Here is a 27,209-nt window from a genome sequence, read left to right as displayed (position 1 = left end):
TTCACCCATAGTTTCAAGGATATCTTGTACAGTAAATAAATCTTCACCCCAAATCTCACTGTTTGTAATCAGGTTGGGCTTAGAAGAGTATCTGGGAGAACAATAGACATTCTCATCAAATTTCACTCTAATGGGCTTTAAGTATGGGCCTCCAAACCCTCACCCCCCAGATTGAGAACCACTAGCCTAAGGCATATATGTCCTTACACCCCTTAAAATAAGTGGTGCATCATGGTGTATGGCTGGCAGTGCAGGTTTACAAAACATGATGTTGGGAAAAGAATGGTGCATGAATGTAAGAGGGACAGACGCAATGAAAAGTTACTGTTCAATAGGGAATGGATCGATGGTCAAGAGGGCATTATACTTATACGGACAGAACCAGAGTGGATGGTTGGATGACAGCATTATTAGTAAGTGACCTCAAAGATTGTAATATGGTGTCAGGTTATGTGACAATGTAAAGGTGTCAGCTTGTGTGACAGATGCATACTGCAATGTCAGAACACTAGCCTTATAGGTTGCACGGTTGGGTGACGTTATTTGGTTTCACTGTTTTTGGTGAGCTTGGATTGAGTGGTGTATATAGTTTGTAAAGGGATCTGTAATTGTATCACTGTGGGTAGTCATTTGGCATTATGAGGCAGTGCAGTTGGTCTGAATCAAACTGTTTGAGGGGATGTTTGACTATTTCACAGTGTCAGGTTGTGTCATGTGGTGTCAGGCTGTGTGAATTGTTGTGTGTTGGAATTGTTAAGTTGTGCTAGTTTATGTCTTGGTCTGACTAGCTGTATAATCACGTATCAGGTTGTGTAACTGTGATAGTTGTTTGACATGATGCCACATTGTGTGATGGGATGTCTGCTTGTATATTGAGTGAGAGGTTAGGTTGTCAGGTCACGCACATTGGGTTGACCTTTGCTAGTCACTTAGCTTTCTTGTGCATCAGGCAGAAAATATATATTTAGGCTAATGGCAGACGGGACAAGTGCCTGAATCCAAACGCTGCCTATCATTGGTTATAACGGACAGTGCCTGTCACCAGCAGTGACAAGTTCTTTCGATCCAAGCCAATGACAGATGGCATGGGTAGATTCATACACTTTCCAGCAAAGAATACAACACTCAATGGAGTATGCATTTACTGCATATATTTAATAGTACAGGCCTGGACTGGGATTTAAAATAGGCTCTGGCATTTCACAGTACGCAGAAGCTCCAACAGCCCCACACAAGTCCAATTAATAGTGACTATCTATGGCATCTTACATAGATTGCCAATCCAGGCCTGGTAGTGTATATTTTAAAAAATTATATATTATTTAAATAATTATATTATTTAAATAAGGTATCAGAATGTTTGCCATGGAAGATTTTATGGTGGAATGTCTAGTAGAGTGACACTTTAGAGGGAATTCACAAGTGTCGATAAATACACAGTTCTTAAAATGTTGATCTCCAAATTGTAAAGAAGTCATAAACACAGCAAATTCATAGAATATAGCTTATAATTTTTTTTATTTCTCTTTATTTATATATTTTCATATCACATTAAAGTAGAACATTTACTTTACAGTGCTACGCAATATGTTGGCGCTATATAAATACATGTTAATAATAATAATAATAATAATAATAGAACAGTAAAACATAGAAATAAGCTAAAAGATGAAATCATATAATGAAATAATAACAAAAATAAAACATAAAGGAGCGGGAAATCAAAAATTATCAACCCACGGATGTTTGACCTTAGCTTATGAACTCTTTAATATGGTTGAGTTCAAACCATAATGTATGAAAGTTGTAGCATCTAGTTTTCATTCTGGGCTCTTACACACGGACGTTTTCTTCTGCGCTCCCCTGCATTTCGCTTTCTCCCGTTCAGCGGCAGCAGAGCGCAACAGTAGACGCACGCAATTATTGTGAAGGGGGCAGTACTCACACAGACGCATTTAAACGGCAAACGCAGGTGGGACGCAGCATGTTGCATTTCACCTGCATTCGGCGCATACATGCGTCTGTGTGAGTACAAGCCCCTTTCACAATAATTGAGTGTGTCTACTGCTCCCCTGCGGCTGAACGGAAGAAATTGCAATGCAGGGGAGTGTAGGAGAAAACGTCAGTGTGTAAGAGCCCTTAATGATGGAAACTTGATAAAGTTACAAGTAAAAAACCTGTGTGCTGTGAAAAATAACTATTGCCCTGTGAAATTGTTGTTTGTGTGTCAAAAAAAATTCTCTGTACAGATTTAAGACAAATTAGCCAGTCATTTTGGCGGAAAAAATTACTAATTCTCAAAATGGTTGGACATAAAATACAAATATTTTATTTATATTCCCTTCGATTGAGTTTTCATATCTGATCATCCTCCACCTCCGGCGCCACTCTATATAAGAAGCCGTTTGTCCAATTTAAAACATTTTTAAACATTATTTGAAAATTGTCAGTAGAAGTGGAAAAAATGAAACGGGGTCTGTGGATAAGTTGGGGCAAATACAACATTACAACAAAATTACATTTTACTTTACCAAAATTTTTTGTGAATTCCTGCCTTTGTGTCCTGGGTTTAAGGTGGCCATACACACACCAATAGTTTCATACCATTTTCTTTACGTATGTGGTGGCCCACCAATCACAGCCCATATCTGTGTACTGTGTATATCGGCCAGCATATGGTCCATTCTGGTGTGACAGAAGTATTGGTTGTGCAACTGAGGTGGCTACTTTTGCCCTGATGGCATTACATCATAATTAGTTTGTTAATGAGACTGTATGAATATTAATATGAATATTTTACTAGAAGCTCCACTAATAAAAGTCTTTCCTTTACAAATACATAATAAACAGGAGATGCACATAAAGCAACGTTAGAAGACAAACCCTAGTAAAGACGTTGCTACCCCACAGGGCTTACAATCTATGCACAGTGTGGGAGGACATGAAGCAATTAAGTACAATTCGTGACAGTGCTAGTTATGTAACATTAGTGCAGGCAGAGACGATGTCAGTTTGCTGCAGTGCTACATTTATGGTGGGTGTTACTGTTGTCTGAGCAAAGGGGCTGGTTTTGAGAAATGTGAAAATGCAGATTGCAGTGTCTAACTGTTCCTGTTCCAGGTGCTAAAATATAAGGGCTTCATGTCAAATGCCTTCATTCATTGTGTATTTATCGTTGAGGTCCTGCCTTCCCAAGGTACAATAAGATTTCACTACAGTTGGCCAGTTAGTTGGACCACTCTGGAGGTGATGCCCTATCTTTGTTTGGGTCAGGTGAAGATCCACATGGTCAAGGTCGCTGTTTTGGGCAATCAATTCTTATGTGAGTGTAAGTCACACGATTTGGTCCGAAATGCCTGTGCTAAATCCCCAAATCAATGCTCATCTATGAGACTTTTAGCTGTGTAACTCCCTGATGTTAACCATCTGAAGTTCTCCAACTGCTACGATACTTACAAAGAAAGGCATCTATGTATAGATGCTGAAGGCATATTGACTGCTTTATTTACAGATATAAATATATTTTTGTTGAACTGACTTACAGTTACTGCTTTTATGTATGAAAGTACTGCATGGAGTTCCTCTTTCTACCTTGGCTTGGGGACAGTAATCAGTAGTAAAGGATAAGAAAAGCATGGTGGAGCTTCGAGTTGGATATTGATGGAAAAAAAATTGATATTAAATATGTGTGTTGCAAACCAAGTGTATATATAAATTTACAAAAATCAAATCATTAAATGATCATCTAAGATTTTGTCATGGAAGCATTTTTCACTTGGGGGGGATTTGAAAATAATATAAAAAGTTTAAAAACTATGGGTAAATCCTAGTTACAGATAACAACTGTGTTTTGAGATGTTAGAATTAGATTTGCTCCTGACCTGATGACTAGAGCATCCATATTTATAACCAGCCAATGGATCATGCTCATTGAAATCCCCTTCCTTCCATTTGCTGAGAATACCCATTTCCATACTTTACTTCCCATAGGATTAGAACCTTAATTAGTATTTCTCAGCTTTCTTGGTAGGATGTTGTGTTGTAAAATAACCTTTAGGGCACCATATGCAAGCTTGTCATTCTATATGAAAGGGCGTGTAAAGTCTAAAATATAATTAGGCTAGAGATTGTATACTAAATATAAACATGAACTTACTGCACCACAAGCCTAATCAAACAAATAATTTATGCTTTCAAAGTTGGCTCAGCGTGGTCTGGGCTGCTTAGGGATCGTAATAAACAAAGCTGCTTGAGTTCTGCATGGCTGGGAAGTAAGGCAGGGGCTCCCCCTGCTTTTTATAAGTATGATTGTTTCCCTGCTCAGAAGTTAGGGACCATCTGACAATTCCTATCCACAGCAGTAAATGAAGGGAGAATTTCACTGCATACAGTCAGGTTTCTTATAAAAACAGTACACATTTTTTAATTATAGTATATTGGAGATAGGTTTCTTTTTCATTAAAGAAAGTGAAAATGGGATTTTTTTTTTTGCCTTTACATGCCCTTTAATGGGAGGCATAAGGCCATTAAGAATGGAAGCACATTATACATTACATAATTCATGAATATTTGCCACATACAGTATGGTAAGCAAGGGTTTCATATATAAATCACTTCATTTGCTTGCCTTATACAGCCTAATAAGTGCTCACCCATGGGAAGCTCCATCTAGTGCTTCTGCTGCTTGGAAGCACGTAATATGGACTTTCATGAATCTGCCATACAAGCAATAAAGTCTTTGAGATCAAATATTATCTTTTAAAGGGGTGGTTCACCTTTCTTATTATTTATTACTAGTTTTTATAGTTTTATTTAGATTATTTAGATTATTTGCCTTATTCTTCTGGCTCTTTCCAGATTTCAAGTAGGGGGGTCACCAACCCCATCTAAAAACAAATACTCTGTAAGGCTAAACATTTATAGATAGTTCTACTTTTTATTACTCATCTTACTATTCAGGCCTCTCCTATTCATATTCCAGTCTCCTATTGAATAAATGAATGCATGGTTGTTAGGATAATTTGGACCCTAGCAACCGGATTTCTGAAATTGCTAACTGGAGAGCTACTGAATAAAAAGATAAATAACTCAAAAATCACAAGTAATAAAATATAATGACCAGTTGCAAATTATCTCCGAATATCACTGCCTTCGTCACACTAAAAGTTAATTTAAAGGTGAACAACCCCTTTAAGTCACAATACCAGAGGATCTCCTGGTTTCCTAGTGGTCCGCAGACAAGACAATATACTGTAACATCTATACCAGTGATCAGGGCCGCCATTAGAAATCACGGGGCCCCGTACAACAAAATTTTTGGGGCCCCCTGGGCCCCGCCCACACTGACGACCAAGCTCCGCCCCATATCCCGCCCACATCGCAGTTAAAAGACCACACAGACATCAGCGCTAAAAAAGTAACCCCCCCCACACAAGTTGTAAAAAGCTATTGATGGTCAGGGCCCCCTTATAAAAAAATTGGGGCCCCAAAAAAAAAAAAATTAAAATTTTTTTTTTTTAAAAACATTGGTGGCAGGGGCCCCCTGTTAAAAAAACTTGGGGCCCCAACAAAAAAAAATGTAAAAAAAAACTAAAAAATAAACAAACATTGGTGGCAGGGCCCCCTTCTAAGTTAAAAACAAATTGGGGCCCCAAAAAAAAATTTGAAAAAAAATTAATTTTTTTTTGAAAAAAAAACAAAACATTGGCGGCAGGGGCCCCCTTATAAGTTAAAAACAAATTGGGGCCCCAAAAAAAAATTTGAAAAAAAATTAATTTTTTTTTGAAAAAAAAAAAAACATTGGCGGCAGGGGCCCCCTTATAAGTTAAAAACAAATTGGGGCCCCAAAAAAAAAATTTGGAGAAAAAAAAAATTTTTTGAAAAAAAAAAAATGGTGGCAGGGGCCCCCTTACAAGTTAAAAACAAATTGGGGCCCCAAAAAAAATTTAAAAAAAAATAATTTTTTTTTGAAAAAAAAAAAAACTGGTGGCAGGGGCCCCCTTACAAGTTAAAAAAATTTGGGGCCACCAAAAAGAAAATTAATTTTTTTTTTAAAAAAAAACCCAAAAAAAAACAATGGTGGCAAGGGGCCCCTTACGAGTTAAAAAAAAAATTGGGGCCCCAAAAACAAAAGTTTTAAAAAAAAGATTGGTGGCAGGGGCCTATAGAATATTAAAATAATACATTGGTGGCCAGGGGATTAAAAAAAAAAAAAACACAAACTGGTGTTCAGTAGAATTGAACTCATGGCTTCAGTACTTCAACTTCGCCTCCTTTCGTGACTTCGGGTCTTTTCACCGCTTCAGGACTTCGGCTTCGGCTGTTTTCGTGACTTCGGGTCTTTGCGCTGCTTCAGGACTTCGGCTTCGGCTGTTTTCGTGACTTCGGGTCTTTTCGGCGCTTCGTGACTTCGGGACTTCGGCTTTTTCCGTGACTTCGGGTCTTTTCGTCGCATCGGCTTCGGCTTTTCGGCACTTCCGCATTCGGCACTGAAGAGGCAAGACGTACGGCTCGGGCGCTCGTAAGGGGGGCCCGGATCTTCAAAAAAATGCAGCGCTGCCGGGCCCCCCTTCATGCCCGGGCCCGGTACGCTTGTCCCCCCTGTCCCCCCCTGATGGCGGCCCTGCCAGTGATCTCCAACAAGTGGCTCGTGAGCAACATGTTGCTCACCAACCCCTTGGATGTTGCTCTCAAAGCAGGTGCTTATTTTTGAATTCTAGGCTTGAAGGCAAGTTTTGGTTGTATAAAAACCAGATGTACTGCCAAACAGAGGCTCCTGTAGGCTGCCAGTTTATATAGGGGCTACCAAACAGCCAATCACAGCTCTTATTTGACATCCCTATGGACTTTTTCATGTTTCTGTTGCTCTCCAACTCTTTTTTACATTTAAATGTGGCTCACGAGTAAAAAAAAAAGGTTGGGGATCCCTGATCTATACCATGGTTGCCAGTGTAATTTGAACCCTAGCAAACGGATTGCTGAAATTGCTAACTGCTGAATAAAAAGATTAATAACTTAAACCTCATATAATAAAAAAATTAAAATCAATTGCAAATGTTCTCTGAATATCACTTTCTATATCATACTAAAAGTTAATTTAAATGTGAACACCCCCTTTAAACTCTCATATGGATAAGGCTTTATGTAAACAACGGGGCAAAGAATATAAGCAGCACCTAGCAGCTTTACAAATGTAAAGAACAACTTATATACCAAAAAACTAGGTTGACCCCTTCAGAGATAACATCACAGATAAAAGAAGCAGCATCTGTGGAAACCAGTAACTTCTTTTTATTATTCAAGGCAAGGACGCTGCAGCATCCCTAGGAGCCTGCCCCATGCGTTCTCATTTATTTTTGTTCTTTCTTGAGGGCACTGAGTCTGTAGGCAGTCTAAAGAGCAGCAGAATAAAACTGAGGATCATACACATACTCAGTTCACATCACCCTACAGACACCTAAGACAGGAACATACCTAGCCGTAGGGAAGTTATAAACTCTTAAAGCTCCATCAAGTATTCTAAAGTAAAAATGCACACTGTCAAAATGCTATGTCATAAACCTATGTGACTTTTTTTACCAAAGCAGCGCAAAGCCAAAATATAGGTGCAAATGATCACATTTTTGTTTTACCACTGTGCTTTTTGCCATGAGACACCCTAAGAAACTTGCCTCAGGCAGCACTTTAGCAGGGGCAGTAAACAGAGATTCATTTTCCATTTTTTTAAACTGCACTAGCAATGGTGACCTCTCTTGCTCTGCTTCAAAAGGAATAGAGGTTAGGGCAGTTGGGGCACTCAACATCAAACAGGGGTACGGGTGCAAAGTGTAAAAAAGTTACACCGTATGATTTTCTCCAGCATGAGGTACAGAAGGCAGCCAGATCCCAGACAAAAGTGCCATTTGAAGACGTAATTTTGCATCTCCAAGTGCTCCTTCTTAGCAGCCTGGTGTCAAAGTAAATGTTCCCTAATGAGTGCTAGTTAATAAGCCCAACATTTACTACATACGGTTCATGGTAGACCTACAGGAGACTGAAAAAATACACAGTGGAGGTCATTTACTATGTGCAGTGCAAAAACTGTCAAAATCTACCCGTCCCCCACAACTGTTCTCTGCACTGCACATTAGATATGTTTGTTATCATATGCCAATTTAGAGCACACTCTTCAGACATAGGAACACATGTGCTGCTTAAAGAAACATTTGCACCAGATGTACTAACAGTAGCACAACCAGCAACTAATGAAAGCAACCCTGCATCCACCTAGCATTCTAGCATGCTGTTCAAAGCATTAAAGGGCAACATTAATGGTGACACCCATGAAACCTTGCATGTTTCTCACTGCTATAGACGGTGGTATCCCATGCCAAATTCAGTTTGGTCTTTATTAGGTTATTTTTTGGGGGTAATTAAACTTTTCATTCTGTAGCTAACCATTTTCAAACATACATCATTGCCCGGATATATGTTTTTTTGGGGGGGTATTTTTATCAGGGCAAAGAGAAGAAGAAAGGCAGAACAGAACGGTATATACATTAAGTCAATGAGTGCATCATACTATAAAATGTAATTCTAGGAAGAATATAAATGTAGGAAATGCCTTCTGTTAAAATTGTCCCTAAAGTGTGGATTTGTCCAAGCATAATGGAAATAAGAGCAGCAGCAGGGCAGGTCTAACCATAGATATAAAGGGATGACATCTGCAGAGCCTGTGGGGCAATGCATAGAATAACTGTGTCACCAGTTTCAGTTAAACGAGAAACAGGGTAATGAGGAAACATAGGATGTCATATCTTAATTCTGTATTTTTCAGGAGAGACTGGGGGTCACAACATGTTCGGGAAACTCTGTGAATCTTCCACTATAACTTATTGGGCCCCTGACTATTCGAGTGTTTGCCTGAACTCCTAGAAGGGTTCCAAGCAGTAACAGTGGGATATGACAAGAACAGTTTGCTTAATGGCCCACAGAATTGCATGGTGTATGTGCTTGTGAGGATGCAAGAGGTTTGTTTATACGGATGCACTTTTGGACCTGCCTCTTCCATCATGCAGTACTTGGCAGGCTCTCTCAGGTTCCATTCAGGTGTAATTTTACCCAATGCTGCATCTGTCACATGCTATACATAGATCAGCAGCTCCCTCCTGCATCACCTTCCTGTCTCCTTCATCCTAGGAACCTGCCAGCTGAGATGCTAAATCTATATTCTATATATAAAGATATATCCAACCCCTTATGTGGAGCTATATAGATCCTTACATACGTCTATATCTATCTATCTATCTATCTATCTATCTATCTATCTATCTATCTATCTATCTATCTATATATATATATATATATATATATATATATATATATATATATATATATAAATATTTAGAATTTGACAGGGATCTAATGTAGGGGCAATATAGGTTCAAAAATGGCTGCAGAGTTAAACCTTTCACATTTCCATTCATGCAAGTGGACTCTTCTACACTTGCACAAGGCACTGATATGGTAGGCCATGGAAACTTTGTAGCAACACCCCCCCCCCTAAAATACCATAATACAACAAGATACACACTATGGTTCCCATGCGGCATGACATTTTGTGTGTCGTCCCCCCATCATCTTACGACATATTATTTCATGACAATCTGGCTCCCAAGCATTTCATGATAGACAGTGGTGGTAGGTATTGCTGGTAATTACCAGCTGTTTGGTCCCAGGCATAAGTTAAAGGGATACTGTCATGGAAAAAAACATTTTTTCAAAATGAATCAGGTAATAGTGCTGCTCCAGCAGAATTCTGCACTGAAATCCATTTCTCAAAAGAGCAAACAGATTTTTTTATATTCAATTTTGAAATCTGACATGGCTCTTTTGAGAAATGGATTTCAGTGCAGAATTCTGTTGGAGCAGCACTATTAACTGATTCATGTTGAAAAATGTTTTTTTCCCATGACAGTATCCCTTTAAGGTCCCGATAGACGCAAAGATTTTTCTTGCCGAATGACCGACTTTAGCAAAGTCTGACCAATTCTTCGAAAATATCGTGCAGTTAGTGGGATTCGAACGATCGAACATCTTACGATTTTTCGGCCGACATCTGTCAGGAAATTGATCGGCCAGGTTAAAAAATCTTTGTCGGTCCCAGTGCAATCTATCTATGTTTGCAGGGCTAAGCAGGCAGCTCCCCTTTGTTTTCCTGGCAAATTGGTCTTTTTAATTGATGGACAATTCGTACGATCGTTCCGAGATAATCGTGGTCTCACGATGACGATCGGATCTTTTAAAAATTTCAACATCTATGGCCAGCTTTAGTAGGATCTGTGAGCAGGCCTCCTGCCTCAGGCTTCACAGCACATCCACTCAGGCACTGGATGAAATCAGAGAGACATTGGGTTCCCACCCCTGGAATATACTAAAGGTGGCAACGTACCAATAATATCATACAAAACAATTTTCATATGATATTCGGTGCGTGTATGGTGGGAGACGAACCAACATCGGCAGAAAACTTGGATATTGTTTGGCTCGTTATTCAGACCGGTCGGAAAATTTTGATTGGGTGCTTTTGAAGGCACCTGAACATCGGTCATTGTTAACGATGAATCGTCAGATACAGGTAGAATTCTATTGTTTCTACTTGTACTGTATTTACCTCTCTATGGAGGTTATTTACTAAAATCAAAATTCATCTCATAATTTAAATAAAAAAAGCTTTACCAAACTCCCATCCCTAATTTTGCTTTATTTATTTATAAAATAACTAGAATAAATCGAATTAGAAAAACCCAACAAAATTGATCGATAAAATGAATTGTTTGTTTTTTAGGATCTTTTCCCTGAACCAATCGATTTTTTCAGGTTTTTGCCCAAAAAAACAGATTATTGGGCTAAATCCAGCACAAACCACAGTAATTACCAGTTAGGATAGGGGCATCTCCCATTGACTTATACATAACCTTGACAGGTCTTATATGGTGCATTTTCGGATTCTGGCTTTTTGCAGCATCAGGGTATAATAAATCTTGAAAAATTCAAGTTTTTTTTCCCACAAAAAATTCTAGTTTTTGCCTCAAAAAGCCCGACCAGATAAATTTGAGGTTTAGTAAATAACCCCTTTATGTATATGTATATACAGTCTAAAGGTAACATCACCTATTCTGTACTGAAATTGCATCTGCATAGTGGGCAAAATTTGAAATTTGAAAATTTGCGTTTATAGAGCCGACCTTTAAACAGCAACTTTTTTATGGTGACTTTTTTAGCGCAATACTATGGAGTCAATGGGTGTTTTCTTCATGGTGACTTTTTCAGTTTAAAATACATTGGAATCTACAGTATGAGTGTTTTTTTCTAAGCCATTTTTTCACGAAAATATTCACTACTGGTAAAATGCAGAGTTTTACTGCTAATCCATACCTGGCTCCTGACTCATAATTGTATGTAAGAAATGTCTAAATTCTAAAAGTGCTTCCTTTATATTCTCTAAGATTAGCTTGTTGTTATCTGTTGAGATTATTGTCAATTACAGGGGTGGTTCACCTTTCAGTTAACTTTTAGTATGTTATAGAACAGCTAATTCTGAGCAATTGGTCTTCATTTTATTATTTTTTTTATGTCTTTTTTTATTATTTGCCCTCTTCTTCTGAGTATGTCGAGCTTTCAAATGGGGGTCACTGACCCCATCTAAAAAACAAATGTTCTGTATGGCTACTAATTGATTGTTAATGCTACTTTTTATTAGTCATTTTTCTGTTTAGGCTCTCTCATATTCATATTCTAGTTCCTAAACTGGAGAACTGCTGAATAAAAAGCTAAATAACAACAAATAATAAACAACAAATAATAAAACACTAAAACCAATTGCAAATTGTCACAGAACATCACTCTCTGCATCATACTAAAAGATAACTCACAGGTGAACAACCTTTAATGGTGAACCCCTATACATAGAGTAGTTCACCCTCAAAGAGCTCAATGCAAATTACATTTTTAATTGGAAAATGCAGTAGTAAGTTAATGAAGTAGTAAGTAATGAAGTAATGTAAGCAATGAAGTAATGTAAGCAATAAAGTAGCAGCTCAGTAAGCCTTCTTGCTTAACTCTTACAGTATGATGCATTCATGGAAGCATTCATTATTTTTTTTTAATTTCTAGATATTAAAGGATACATGAACTATTAACATGAATTAATTTTGTTACAACAGCACCACCTGCTGGTCATTTTCCGACCATTCTGACCACCAAGTAGTCAAGGAAGTTGTCAGGAGAAAGAAAGAGGCTGCTCTGATGTTCTTCTGCTTAGGAAAATAATTCGAAACCTTTCTTAAATCTGTCCTAATCAGAAGAACATCAGCATTGTTCCTGTGCACCAGAAATAGACTTTTGTCAGTTACTCGCTGTTTTCTATTTGTGACCATTTTTCTAAAAATGAAGTTTAAAGTTTAATTTTTCACCTTCTTATGGCTTTCTGGAGCAGCTTTGTGAGGGGAGCACTGTTCTTAGGCCCTGCTGATCAGAATCACTGAGATTCAGTAAAGGCAGCTGTTAGAATTGATACAATAGTTGCTAATACTCCAGAGATGTTGCTGAGAAATGTATCAACTAATGGAGCAAATTCTAACAGTTCTGAATCTGCACCTGAATCCCTGAGCTGCCACAGTCGCAAACAATACATTTAAACTTCAATTTTGGAAAACCAGTAAAATAAAATAAAGTAAGAAGAAGTAATAAAGTAAAATAAAATATGAAAAGCAACTGAAAAAAAAGTCTGAAGAACAATCTGAAAACAACTAAACTGAAAAAAGTGTTTGGAAGGCGAACAACCCCCCTTAATACCAGAGGAATAGAAAATGTTATGCCTGTCTTCCAAATTTACTCCACACAGTTAGTTCGGGATTTGGAGAAAATCCAGGTGGCTGTACAGTTGTGGGGTACTGTTGCTTCACCAGAGATAGCCTTTAATTACTGGGTCAGAAATGTGGATCCATTGCGCAAAAAGCATTAAAAGTAGCATATGGCATGTAGTCTGCAGGACTTATTAAAATTATAGAGGCAGGTCCTGTTGTGAGATGTTCCTCTTTGAAACCGAAGCTCATTTTCTCTTTGAAATTCAAACCCTTGTTTCCCCCTGAATACAGTGCTACCTGTGTTCGGCAGCTCTTTATTCATGAGTGGCTTAAAGCTGGGGAGGAATGTCCTCTCATGCCCTCTTTTCATCCTCCAACTTGCCATTTTAAAAAATAAGGGCCGCCCCCTGGGATCCTATGATTCATGGTGCACACAAACATACCAAACAAACTATACATGTGCTACGAAATATGTTGGCGCTATATAAATACACATTAATAATAATATCATTTAAATATGCTAGTTAGGGAGCACTGGAAGTCCCAGGGTCAAAAGTATCTTCTCTGCTTAACTACTTAGTTGTCTTTATACATGAGTGATAGTTGCAATATTGCTTTTCTCCTTCAGTATGTGCAGAGGCTCATATCAAGGGACCATAAACAGCCATATTGATGTCTACAGAGAGTGATTTAGTTATAACTATGCAGTATCAGCACCTGTTTCAAATGTATAAATACAAATATGCAAATATGCATTTTGCACATGATAATCTTTGCACTCATAAGGTAATATTTATTTAAGGATAAATGACTTAAACCACCATATGTAATATAAAGCACAAAGTTTGCCCTGGAGCAATAACCCATAGTAAGATGTTTGCTTTTTAACAGATGACCAGGGAATCCTACTGCTGATTGGTTACTATTCATTACTGCTCCTGGGCAAACTTAGATCGTTATTATTACATAAACCCCTGAGTAGTGACTGTAAATATTGGCATATACTTATAAGAGGTATAGCCAAAGGGCATGGATGACATTGCATTGTGCCTGTGTGTTTTAAAGGAAAACTATACCCCCAAAATGAATACTTGAGCAACAGATATGGATATCAAATTAAGTGGCATATTAAAAAATCCCTTTTACATCTCTTGCCTTGAACCACCATTTCGTGATGGTCTCTGTGTGTCCCTCAGAGATCACCGGACCAGAAATATTGCAGCTCTAACTGTAACAGGACGAAGTGTGGAAGCAAAAGACAAAACTCTGTCTGTTAATTGGCTCATGTGACCTAACATGTATGGTTTGTTTGGTATGTTTGTGTGCACCATGAATCATAGGATCCCAGGGGGCGGCCCTTATTTTTTAAAATGGCAGTTTTTTATTTATGTTTTATGCAATATATTTTTTATAAAGACCTACATTGTTTGAGGGGTATAGTTTTCCTTTAAGGGTTCATTTTGCTGTCCTTGTGTTGCAAGCACATTTCATATTATGCCACACACAGAGAAGAATCATTTCCACTAACCAAGAACAATTTACAGCTCTGAGCTTTGGGACTGATCTCTATAGTCACCCTCTCTGTAGGGGAGTGCAGAAAATGAATATGTGCCAGTGTGCCGTGTATATTAGGTCACAGCTGCGGGGTGATGGGTCTGTCCTCATGTGACTCTTTCTTGCCACTTGCAGGCAATATGAGACAGTGGTTCCTGCTGAAGAACCCCTTGTTACAGAGGTGACATCTACGCTGCAGGAATGGGCCTCCCTGTGGAAGCAGCTCTATGTGGTAAGTAAAAGTATCCTTCCTGTGGGGCATCTCCAACACTAATTATTGCTTAGGTTAAAAGCCGGGGGGGGGGGGATATCAACTCACAACTCTAATCTAATCTGACATTTAAATTGTAATCTGCTTGCTAGGTTCACTTAGCTTAGTAACCAAACAATGTTTCAAAAGGCCAATATTGCTTGGAACACTTCCCTTTTAAACTAGCCATTCAGGCTATGGCTACACTTCAGTTTAACTCTTTACAATGTGTAAGATACACATAAACTCATTCTCTACCTGGCTGCATGTCTCCTAGTAACGATCTTTCATCCTTCTTCTTTATATCAGTAAAAGGACGTGGAGACATGTCAAACAATATTTTTTGGGAGCCACCCTGATTCAATCTCCATCACCTAGTCACCTACAGTAACAACCACTTTCATTCATTTGCACCAGAATGCTAACTTACATGCACCACCTGACATCACTGATGACATCACTGAACACCATTTATTAGGATACAATTTACAGGACATTCATTGTCAATGTGTATTATATAGTGAATAATGTACCCCTTCTTGTAAAACATAAGGATATAATAAGTTACCATATAAAAGCACAAGGCCGAAGTCATGGAACTCTGAGGTGACTTCTAATATACTCATATTTTGCAACAGGGTGTACTTAATTTATTAAAATTATTAAAATGAATACACAAGTTTCAGTGCCACAAATATAAGAAGTATAATACACAAGTAACGGATGACATCATTAAGCACCGTTTATATAGTGAATAAAGTACCCCCTCTTGTAAAATATAAGGATATTATAAGTTAGCGAGGAGTTTCATGACCATATAAAAGCACAAGGCCGAAGGAACTCCGAGGTAACTTCTAATATCCTCATATTTTGCAACTGGGGTACTTTATTTATTATAATACACAAGTTACAGTGAGTCATGTGACAGAAATGACGTCAGAACTCAGCGTTTATAAGGATATAATTTACAAGATATTCATGACTTTTGTGTATTATATAGTGAATAAAGTACCCCCTCTTGTAAAATATAAGGATATTATAAGTTACCGAGGAGTTTCATGACATTATAAAAACACAAGGCTGAAGGCCAAGTGTTTTTATACAGGTCATGGAACTCCGAGGTAACTTCAAATATCATCATATTTTGCAACTGGGGGTACTTTATTTATTATAATACACATGTTTCAGTGAGTCAGAAATTACATCAGAACTCACCGTTTATAGCTGATGACATCAGAACTCACCGTTTATAAGGATATAATTTACAAGATATTCATGGCTTTTGTGTATAATATAGTGAATAAAGTACCCCCTCTTGTAAAATATGAGGATATTATAAGTTTCCGAGGAGTTTCATGACCATATAAAAACACGAGGCCGAAGGCCGAGTGTTTTTATACAGGTCATGGAACTCCGAGGTAACTTCTAATATCCTCATATTTTACAACTGGGGGTACTTTATTAATTATAATACACAAAAGCCATGAATATCTTGTAAATGATATCCTTATAAACGGTGAGTTCTGATGTCATCAGTTATAAACGGTGAGTTCTGATGTCATTTCTGTCACATGACTCACTGAAATTTGTGTATTATAATAAATAAAGTACCCCCAGTTGCAAAATATGAGGATATTAGAAATTACATCGGAGTTCCATGTGACAGAAATTAGTGATGTGACAGAAATTACATCACTACTCGCCATTTATAACTGATGACATCACTACTCACCGTTTATAAGGATATAATTTACAAGATATTCATGGCTTTTGTGTATTATAAGGATATCATTTACAAGATAATCCTTGCTCTTGTGTATTATATTAGTAAACCTTCCAGCTGAGACAAGAAGACTGGGGAGCACTGCTAACATCTGTGCAGAGCTTGGGTGTGTGTCTATTATGAAATGAAGGTGGCCTTGAAATGCTTGGGGTCAGATTGTGCAATGAAATGCCGGGGACCACATTATGTAATGAAATTGTTGGGCAAAACTCAATCAAAATACCACTTCCACAAACACACAGCGCTCTTTACATGGTTGGAATTGTAGTGTCAGGAGTAAAGAAGCACAAGGTGAACCATAATTTTATGGCTACCACTCATCTCCCTCTTTTGATTTTTCAGATGTTGGGAGATAGGTATTAGTCTGTTGTCTTTTTTATTTTTTAAGTTATTTCAGTGGTTTCTTCCTTAAAGGGGTGGGGCAGTGATGTTTAGGGGTAGGGTGTTCACATTAAGGAGCAGGGTATTTTATATATCTTCCTTATTAATAACATTGGCATCTAGCATCAATTTACTGGCCACAACAGTATAACGTTCAGGTGGGAAAATCAATGTATCATGCGGACCAAAACCTAGAGTTAAATAATTTACCACCAATTTTACCTGACTTTTATTAAGAGGGAGTATTTATTGGTCAGTTTTATAGTATACTCACATTTAACCTGGTATTACAGTTTTTTGAAGAACCTGGTTTTTAAGCCTAATGAATAGGGTAGGGTTATAATCTCACTAATTGACGGTAACACTACAAACATAGTAATACATCCTCTAAGGAATTTTGACAGCAAAAAAGATTAGTGAATATGTAGTCATTACGCTTCAGGTGCAAGTGCTCAATAGGGGGGGGGGCTAAATTCTACTTCTTAGTTAGGTATTGTAGTATTCAAGAGAGAACCACAACCAACAGAGCAAAGGCCTGTGCTTAGAGCATTACGGGGCAGAATTACCAAGGGACGAATTTCGAAGTTAAAAATACTTTGAAATTCGAACATCGAATTGAAATACTTCGTCTTCGAATATCAAAGTCGAAGTTTTTTTCATCAAATTTGGGTATCCTGCAGTCGAAGTAAAATCGTTCGATCGTACGATTAAATCCTTCGAATCGAACGATCTGAAGGATTTCATCGATCGATCGAACGAACGATTTTACTTTGACTTCCAAAAACTTAGAAAAATGCTCTAGAAGGTTAACATAAGATAGGCTAATATAGCACTTCGGCAGGTTTAATTTGGCGAAGTATTAAAGTCGAAATTTTTCTTAAGAGACAGTACATCGAATATCGAATGGTCGAATATTCAAGTGATTTAACTTCGAATTGAATTCGAAATCGTTGTATCCTAATCAATAGTCGAAGTATCCAAAAAAATTACTCTGAATTTCTAATTTTTTTACTTTGAAAATTCCCTCGAATTCAGTTCGATCCTTGATAAATCTGCCCCTAAGTGTAGGATAGAGTGCAAAAGTGTAAGAAACATGACTATTTTGGCACATTGCACCATGCTCCATACTTTACAATGACCTCAGACACAAGTGCTAGAGCAAATTTGGGCCATTTAGTTCTTATTTAAGAAGCATTTGGGTCCTGGGTCCTGGCTTCATTCTGGATTTATATCTACATGTTTGCACACTCAAAACAAATACAATTTAGAGAGAGGGTGGTTTGAAAAAATAATTTTTACTTTTATGCAGAGAAAGGCATTTTACATGAACAACGCCATACAACACATGGCATAATTTATACAATGTTAAAAATAGCATAGAATATCAACCACTCATTAGTAGTACATAGCAAGCAAGATATCAGCAAGGATTGGATACACCTACCAGAAAAATGAGAATAGCCCCAACGTTTCGGCACCAAGGCATTTGTCCCCTTGCTTGCTATGTACTACTAATGGGTGGTTGATATTCTATGCTATTTTTAACATTGTATACATTATGCCATGTGTTGTATGGCGTTGTTCATGTAAAATGCCTTTCTCTGCATAAAAGTAAAAATTATTTTTTCAAACCACCCTCTCTCTAAATTGTATTTGTTTTGAGTGTGCAAACATGTAGATATAAATTATTGATATAGGTTACCTGCAGTAGGGGTAACATTTGTTCCTGCACCTCTTGCTATTTTTTGAAAGTTCTGGTGTGCCCTCCATTCATTACTAACTCTATTCATTCTGGATATAAGCTCTGGTATGGCTTCTGAATAATGTGTTAGTCAAGGGATGGGTAAGGGGTTGTGACACCTACGAGTCTTTAGTGTTATGGAAGGGTTGTGACATCTTAACCCGCCCGCCCCTCATGTATAAAGTGTGTCCAAATGAAGGCAGTGCTGTGTTCAGTCAATTTAGACCAATTCCCAAAGGCACAAAAACATGGTCGCTTGTAACCTGCCCTGCCACCACTAAATGAGTCTTATAACTCACAATTCTGTGCAACCGACCAGTTGTTATTGACACCACTCATTAGTGAATCAAGCCCTGTGACAAATTTAATAACAGTGATTTACTTGCTAGGTAACTGTAATGCTATACAAGGTGTACCTCTAAAATCAAACATATTTTCTCTCCTAGATGTTTGAAACATTTTATGTGAATCTGCAGATCTCTGTTGCTAGACAGCCTCTAAAAATAATGGCATTGTAATATGAGGATAATTAGCTATTGTCTGATGTTGTGCAGCCTCGTTTTCTTGTGTTTGTTCCAAGAAACATTTGTTCATTTCTTTACAAAAAAGGAAAGAGTCGCTGCAACATGGTTTTTACCAGCAGGGCAATAATAAATAGCATTGAAGCTTATTGACTGTACCATCCTCAGTGATTACACAGTTTTTTTTTACTAAGCAACAATAAAATAAATGAGCAGAGCTGCAGATATGTTTTATGCATTTGGAATTCCTTTCCCCATTACAGATTTGGGGTTATTTATTAAAAGCAGGTGCAGCACCACGTAATAATGGGCCCAGAATTCTCTATACACTTATGCCTTCTTGTGCTCTGGCACAGGAGCACATTTCATAAAGTGCCTAAGTTGGCAGAATAGGGGGCAAATTTACTTATGGTCGAATATCGAGGGTTAATTAACCCTCGATATTCGACTGTCGAAGTTAAATCCGAAGTAAATATCGAAGTCGAAGAATTTATCGTTATTCGTTCGATTAAACCCTTTGAAACGTTCGATTAGAAGGATTTTAATCGATCAAACAATTTTTGTTCGACCAAAAAAAGATTGCTAAGCCTATGGGGACCTTCCCCATAGGCTAACATTGACTTCGGTAGCTTTTAGGTGGCGAACTAGGGGGGTCGAAGTTTTTTCTTAAAGAGACAGAACTTCGACTATCAGCTGCAAAAAATAAAGTCCAGAGGTTCTGCAGTTCACTCCCTTTGCCGGTATAAAAATCTGTTCTCCTTCAGATTAATAACAATAAAAATCTTTCATTCGTACGAAGATGCTGGTTTGCCCTATTAGAGGGAGATCGTGGGATATATTTGGAGATTTTTCTGGATTTAAATTTTATCTTTGTGCAGCTGATACATTTGGAGGGGACACAGAAAAGCCCTCCTAAGGTTTATGCTAAAATTGTGAATGAATGAGTTACCAACCGGCGGGTTGCCATGGATACGCGTGCGATCTAGTAGTAGGAAGAGGTACGCATGTGCATCCATGGTTGAGGCCCGTCCACAAAAGGCGCACCTGCGCAGTAAGCGATTTGAAGCCTTGAGGAAGTCGTACAGACGAAACGCGTCAGCTAGCAGTGACGTCATCAGGATGAGACCAAGATCGCGTGTCCTACAAACAACGCCAGGCAACTAACATCCACTGTAGAACGCAGAATTGGGATACCCTCAGACGGACTGATTACATGCTTATTTTAAGCACACATATGTGAGTGCAACTTGTATTTTATTCATTATTTATTAAAGAAGTTTTTACACGATTCTAGCATATCCTTTTTAGAAACTGAATGACGTCCTGTATTGGAGGAACAACTACATTTTATGCTAGTGGTACAAGTAAACGTTTGTAAGTATTCACTACTTACACACAGGAGGTGGCCACGTATAGTTCTAAAATACCACAGTTAAAGGGTAACTAAACTCCCTGGTGGAAGAAATCAAAACACACCCCATAGTAAATGCACAAAGAGGTGTAAACCTTTTTATAAAATACTACACTATATTTTATTTCTCTGCTTTCTTTGGTGTCTACCCCTAAGCTTGTAGCGCTGGTGTTTCTTCGTACGAATGAAAGTACTTTGGCTATCGAATGGTCGAATAGTCGAACGATTTTTAGTTCGAATCGTTCGATTCGAAGTCGTGGTCGAAGTAGCCCATTCGATGGTCGAAGTAGCCAAAAATAAACATTTGAAAAAAAAGTTTTTTTTCTTCTATTCCTTCACTCGAACTAAGTAAATGGGCCCCTAAGTGTCAGGGGCATAACTGCAGAGGAAGAAGACCCTGCTGCTGCAGGGGGGGGGGCAATATGAACGAAAAAGGGGCCTCCAGGCACTCTAGGAAATCCACAGGGCTACAAATATAAAGTTAAAAAACTGTTTATTTAGATTAAAATTAAAAAGTAAACCTCTCTAATGGCCCTACTCCTTTTGGGCTCTGTTGGCACTTAATTATGGGCCTACTTTGGGGTATATTTATCAAAGAGTGAAGTTAGAGATCGTCACAGTCCTCTAGAGTGAAGTTCTGCCACTCTCCATTCATTTCTATGGGATTTTTAAAAGACTATTTAATGGGTGAAAGTTCATCCTTTGATAAATACACCTTTCAAAATCCCATAGAAATGAATATAGTGTGGCAGAATTTCACTCTAGAGGACTGTGGCGATCTCTAACTTCACTCTTTAATAAATATACCCCATTGTCTATACAAGGCTACAGTAATTTTTCTGGTTTCTCTTGTCGAAATACGATACCTCTCTTGTGTCACTGGAGCATAAAAAAGTACTTGATTCTGTTTTCATAAGAAACATCTGACATTATGGCCCAGGTACCTTTCCAGAGCTATCTTTAGCTCATTAGCTGCAACTCATTGAAAGTGTCCTTAAAAGCTTTTTAATGTCCTTGTTCATACCACTTCATGAGTTCCATGTCCAATTCCTCACACTACTCTGATTATATTTATCATGCCACTGGCAAACAACTGGGGCTAAATGTTGTATAGCACATACTGTACCTACTGGTATTTATAATTTAAAAAAATAAGGTGACTTTTACTCACATCTCTCCTCAGTTAGATAAAGCAAGAATGTCAGACTCGTGACTCAGATTGATGACTTCCAGCTTGTGACAGATCTGCAATACAAATTTTTTTTAAAATTTTAGTTTCAGGAGAATTATTTCCAGCGTACTCAAAGTATGTATCATATATGATCCTTCATGCAGTCCCCCATTATATTGTTGTTGTGTGAAATTCAAATTTGAGCATAAGACTGATTTTTGCCTTTATCCAGAGCAGTTTATAGAGAGCAAGAGCATCTGCCATAGATTACAGTCGATGTTCTCTCTAATTCTTTCTCAGCTATGTGCACAAAAAAAATATTTTGTGCTCACATTTTGAACTTGTGTGTGCAATTTCTTAAAACTGTGTGCTCAGGTCAGAATTAAAACAACGTTTTGTGTTTTCACCACAACTTGTTGTGTGCGCTGGCCTCAAAATTTGTGTGCGCACGAGCAAGTGCACATCTTGGAACAGTGATTCCACTCCTTCTGGGGCCCTGCAATACTGCATAAATAAAGAAAGCTCCATTTTGCAGTTCAAATATCCCTCTTGCCTTTGCAGACATTAGTAGAGGTTGAGGAAAGTCATCTAGTATAGTAAGGAGATATACCAGCTGTAAAAGTTAATATCAGTTAATATCAGTTATGTCCCGTAAATTATACACATGCTGCTCTGTTATATCAGAGGTATATTTAAATTAACTGCTAAATATATTTTATATGTGTAAATGTGTTATATTGTTAAAAAGGTTGGGGAGGCAAGGCAAGTAATCCTAGTCTGGGGTTCTAGTTATCTTACAATTCACAGGAACTATATGTTACATGCATATTTATAATACAGTGCAACAGAGACCATAGCAGACATGAGCTTTCTGTTCCAGCCACAAATTATCTCCTGGTATTGACTGGTATTTCACCCCGTACAATGGAGGAAACAAGACTCAGAACAGTTTTGTTTAATTTTTCCCGTTTGTTGAGTTTTATGCCTCCCTAGGGAAGAGAATAAAAAGCTGTGTTGATAAAATTCCTTCCTGACCCTGTTTTAGAGACGGAACACCAGGCTGCAAAATGCAGAAACGTAGTCCCAGTGTGAATTGACTCAGCCAGTGACATTGCTGGGTGTTTCGAGCAGTACGCAGCAAACGTACTAAATAATTTACTTTTTTACTTTGTTTTTTTGCTTTAAGTGCAATAAAAATACACATCAAAGTATGTGGTAATATATGGGTGCATGGACCCCCAGGCAGTGTACCATCTCTTATAGCTCAATATTCATTCAAATGTAATTAGAAAACCCCCAAGTATACAGAGGGCAAGGGGTAAACTACAACAAAACTGACACAAATAGGGGCAGCGGCCATGGGCCCTAAACTTGAGAAGCACACTGGATGTCCTGCACTGGTTGCAGAATTTCCTGGTGACTCCTCCATCATCATGGAGGCCCTAACCTGCATAGCTTACACTGGGCATTTATTTTTAGTAACATTATATCCTACTATAAGTGCCACTTGGTTGGTGCATGCTAATGAGCAATATTCTATTTGGTGTATCTTCCACCTGGACAATAGGGGTGTCTGCAATGGGTCTTCCATGGGTAAAGGAAGGTGTTTGCAACAAACACAAGAAATTTCTTTGGTCATTGGCATAACTATATGCTTGTGTGTAACGGGACTTTAATATTTCCAGGGAATAGTAAGTGATGTGGGTTAGTCACAGGCCCAGATTTGTGGAGAGGCCACCAAGGCCCAGGCCTATGGTGACAGAATTTAAGGGGGCAGCATGCTGCCCAACCACACCCACATTGGTTCAGAAACACTGGGGATGCACAGGAGATACAATAGTTTTTAAAAATTCCCATGTACCAATCCCCATTGCTCTGGTCCGGATGATGAAAATTTGTGCGAATAAAGGGGAGGGGATGGGGACGCCATCTGCAGCTGTGTGGTATCCATTTCTGGCTATTCTGAAGAGTATTGTGCTTTGCATGATAACAGGGTGCTATCCAAAGGCAAAAATATCAGGTAACCCTTGAAGTTATATCATATTGGGGGGTGCTGAGTCTAAATGCTGTTACAACTGCCTGCCTACATCGCAGAAACATGTTTGCTTTATAGAGGCAGTTCATTATCTATTCGATGTATACATGTACGTGTGCAGCTATATCTGTGTAGAGAGTAGTAGAAAGTATATGTGACATATTTAGTAAGCTCCCTGCCTACACCCTCAGCTGTTTGTGTGCTGAATTGAACTTGATGCAGTGACCCAGTTTCTGTATGTTTGGGACGGCTGCCCCCGAGCGGCTCCTTCTGTCACATTAATAATAATACTGTTAGCCGTCAGCCCCCACCCTGTCACGTAGCCCAACCCCCCTGCAACTACTGTGCTCACCCCTATCACTTCACCCCCCTCAGACACATGCTTTAGTGCCATCTGTTCCAGGTCTCTCCTCCAACCTGTAGCTGGAACTGCATTACCCACAATCCCTCCATCCTGCCTGCATACTTGGTTTTCAGGCACCAGTTGCAGATGGCTGACTGGAACCCATGAGTTTCCTTCCTGTCAGGCCTACGCATTTGGTGACAGCTTTTCTACTCCATAATGGAGCCGTGTCTGTATATACAGACAATATGGATTAGTTTAGTGAAGTTGTATACAAGAAGGACAGTTTATCTGTTCCTAAATTAAAGGAATTCATTAGGGGGGGGAGGTAGCTATATTATATTTGACACACACACAATGTTTACAAATTTCTAAAGCAATGAATGCTACATAAATGGTCCTTCAGAACCAGAGGGTGAAACAAAGGGTTAACAAAAATGGCTGAGGCTTAATGGTCACTTTATGAGATAATCCTCCGGTCCTGCCTCACCCTGGGGATTAACTATGCATCTGCCGTGGCATTGTTTAGGGAATATTACAGTACCAGTGTCGGCAGAGAAGCAATAATGTCTCGGCACACAATTCTCTGTAATAAGGTTGTGTTAAAATAGATCCCCTTTCATTTTAAAAAAGAAATGATTTGTCGCCTGAGTTGCTGGCCTTCCCATTGAGATGATTTTTCTACCTGGTAGTGACATTGGCATCGGGGTTCATTTGTACCAACTGGGACAGACAGTATCGCAGGACACTGAGAAGCCATTTTTGTTTCAACATCCTTGGGTCCCTCCATCTGTGGTCTGTCCATCTAACTTTTTCTCACTGCCATCTTGTATTTTGTTGAATAATCAGAATATATTACCTTAGCACAAGGTGCCTGCTTCTAACCAGCCCACTAATCGTCTCATGTTCTCACCCTTTATAAAGCTTATTTTCAAATCCCCTCTCATTTTTCTATTCCTTATGTTTATTATGTTCTCATTTTTCTCTTTGTTATTTTTTTGAGGTTTTGGCTCTAGGAATCATACATCTTGCATTAATGATTGGGGGGTGGGGAGGGGTGCCATCAATAGAATCTTTCTCTCTAGACCCCCACATCTGCAGATTGGCGTCGTTTAACCTCTTCCCCCCACCCTCCTGCAGAGAATTGTGACACTGATGGGGAGCTAGCGTTGGTGCTGTGAGTTCCCATGGATACTCTAGGCACTTCCTACGCAGCTTCCCCTCCTTTTCTCTTTCCCTTTCTCTCTCTCTTTTCTTGCCCACACACTACTCATATCCCTCCACCTCCTACTCATTCCTCCCCTGAATGTGGCTCAGAACATTTTAAGAAGAGGCAACTTGAGGCTGTTCCTGGCTGATAGCTAGCCAGGGTATGACCAGTCCTATTCTTAATAGTGTGAGCTACAATTATGTCTGAGGATTTTACTATCTAGAATATGAACACACCATGTAAAAGAATTATGTGAATCCATTAAAATAGCAGAAAAAGCTTTTCTCAGTAATTTTGTATTTCTAGGTGCAGAAGCTGCCTTACTGTTTGCAAAGCATAGACTTTATTAAAACTTTGGGCTCCAGTGGTAGTAATGAAAATAGAAAAGTGGTTATGCAGGTGCTTTTCAGGAGGTTGTTGTTTGTTGCCTACCGTTGTGACCACTGGATGAGCCAATGCAAGCTTTAAAAATGGGGGAACCTTAAACATAAAAATTGGGAGCTTCAACTTAAAAAGTCTACTGACATGGAGAGGAATGAGGGACAATTTTGAATGTTAAAACCATGCCTCGAGGCTACTAAAAAAGCATAGTAGTGTGCATAGCTCCTGTGTGTTATTACCCTTAGTATTTCTCCCTTTCATTCCCTTGTATGAAGTGTCAAGCAGATAAAGCCACAAGCTTCAAGCCAAAAGCAGAATTGCACAGATGTAAACTGGCTTACTGAGGAGAGGAACTATGCAATGGATAAAGAAATGATTGGAAATTAGCATGTAGTCATAGTTGGAGGAGGGTTCTGTGGTTTATCATTCAACAGCACAAGTTGGATATCTCTGATGTACTTACTGAGAACAGTTTACATCTTTACATTTACAAAGGGATACAATGCACCTTGACCGTAATGTACGTTGCTAATAGGGTTGCCATCTTGCACCAATGAGTGCAGCACTAAAGATGAGTAGTGGCATTCTTGTGCATGGATTTGTCCATACTGTAGCTATTATACAGTCGTATAAAAAAGTTTGGAAACCCCTCTTAATTCTTTGGAGTTTTATTTATCATTAGCTGAGCTTTCATAGTAGCAACTTCTTTTTAACATGCCTTATGGAAACAGTAGTATTACAGCAGTGACATAACATTTATTGGGTTAACAGAAAATATGCAATATGCATCATAACAAAATTAGACAGTTGCATAAATTTGGGCACCCCAACAGAGATATTACATCAATACTTCGTTGAGCCTCCTTTTGCAAATATAACAGCCTCTAGACACCGCCTTAACAAGGGCCCCAGTCCCTGAACTAGCCACACAGCCCCACAGCATGATGGAACCTCCACCAAATTTGACAGTAGGTAGCAGGTGTTTTTCTTGGAATGCAGTGTTCTTCTACCACCATGCAAAGAGCTTTTTGTTATGACCAGATAACTAGATTTTTGTCTCATCATTCCAAAGCACTATGTTCCAAAATAACTGTGGCTTGTCTAAATGAGCTTTTGCAAGCAACAAGCGACTCTGTTATTGGCGTGAGTGCAGAAAGGGCTGCTTTCTCATCACCCTGCTTTACAGATGTTCTTTGTGCAAATTGCGTTGAATTGTAGAATGATATACAGATACACCATCTGCAGCAAGATGTTCTTGCAGGTCTTTGGAGGTGATCTTTGGGTTGTCTGTAACCATGCTCACAATCCTCCGCATATGCCGCTCCTGTATTTTTCTTGGCCTGCCAGACCTGAGTTTTACAGCAACTGTGCCTGTGGCCTTCCATCTCCTGATTACATTCCTTACAGGTGAAACTGACAGTTTAAACTTCTGAGATAGCTTTTTGTAGCCTTCCCCTAAACCATGATACTGAACAATCTTTGTTTTCAGATCTTTTGAGAGTTGCTTTGATTATCCCATGCTGCCATTCTTCAGAGGAGAGTCAAATAGAAGCACAACTTGCAATTGGCCACCTTAAATACCA

The 27,209-nt window shown here is 38.6% G+C and overlaps 1 protein-coding gene across 4 annotated transcripts in view; it reads left to right on the top strand.

The window, feature by feature from the left end:
- LOC108714603 (dedicator of cytokinesis protein 3) overlaps nucleotides 1–27,209 on the top strand; it is a 191,600-nt gene that overhangs the window by 87,746 nt on the left and 76,645 nt on the right. For all 4 annotated transcript variants that reach the window (XM_041590777.1, XM_018258977.2, XM_041590776.1 and 1 more), the window contains one exon: nucleotides 14,535–14,631. In XM_041590777.1, the coding sequence (XP_041446711.1) occupies nucleotides 14,535–14,631 (97 nt within the window). The remainder of the gene's footprint in view (nucleotides 1–14,534; nucleotides 14,632–27,209) is intronic.

This window comes from Xenopus laevis, chromosome 4L, assembly GCF_017654675.1.
Source record: "Xenopus laevis strain J_2021 chromosome 4L, Xenopus_laevis_v10.1, whole genome shotgun sequence".
In the NCBI taxonomy this organism is placed as follows: domain Eukaryota; kingdom Metazoa; phylum Chordata; class Amphibia; order Anura; family Pipidae; genus Xenopus; species Xenopus laevis.
Note: the sequence above shows the minus strand (reverse complement) of the source record. Positions and strands in the feature narration are given on the sequence as shown.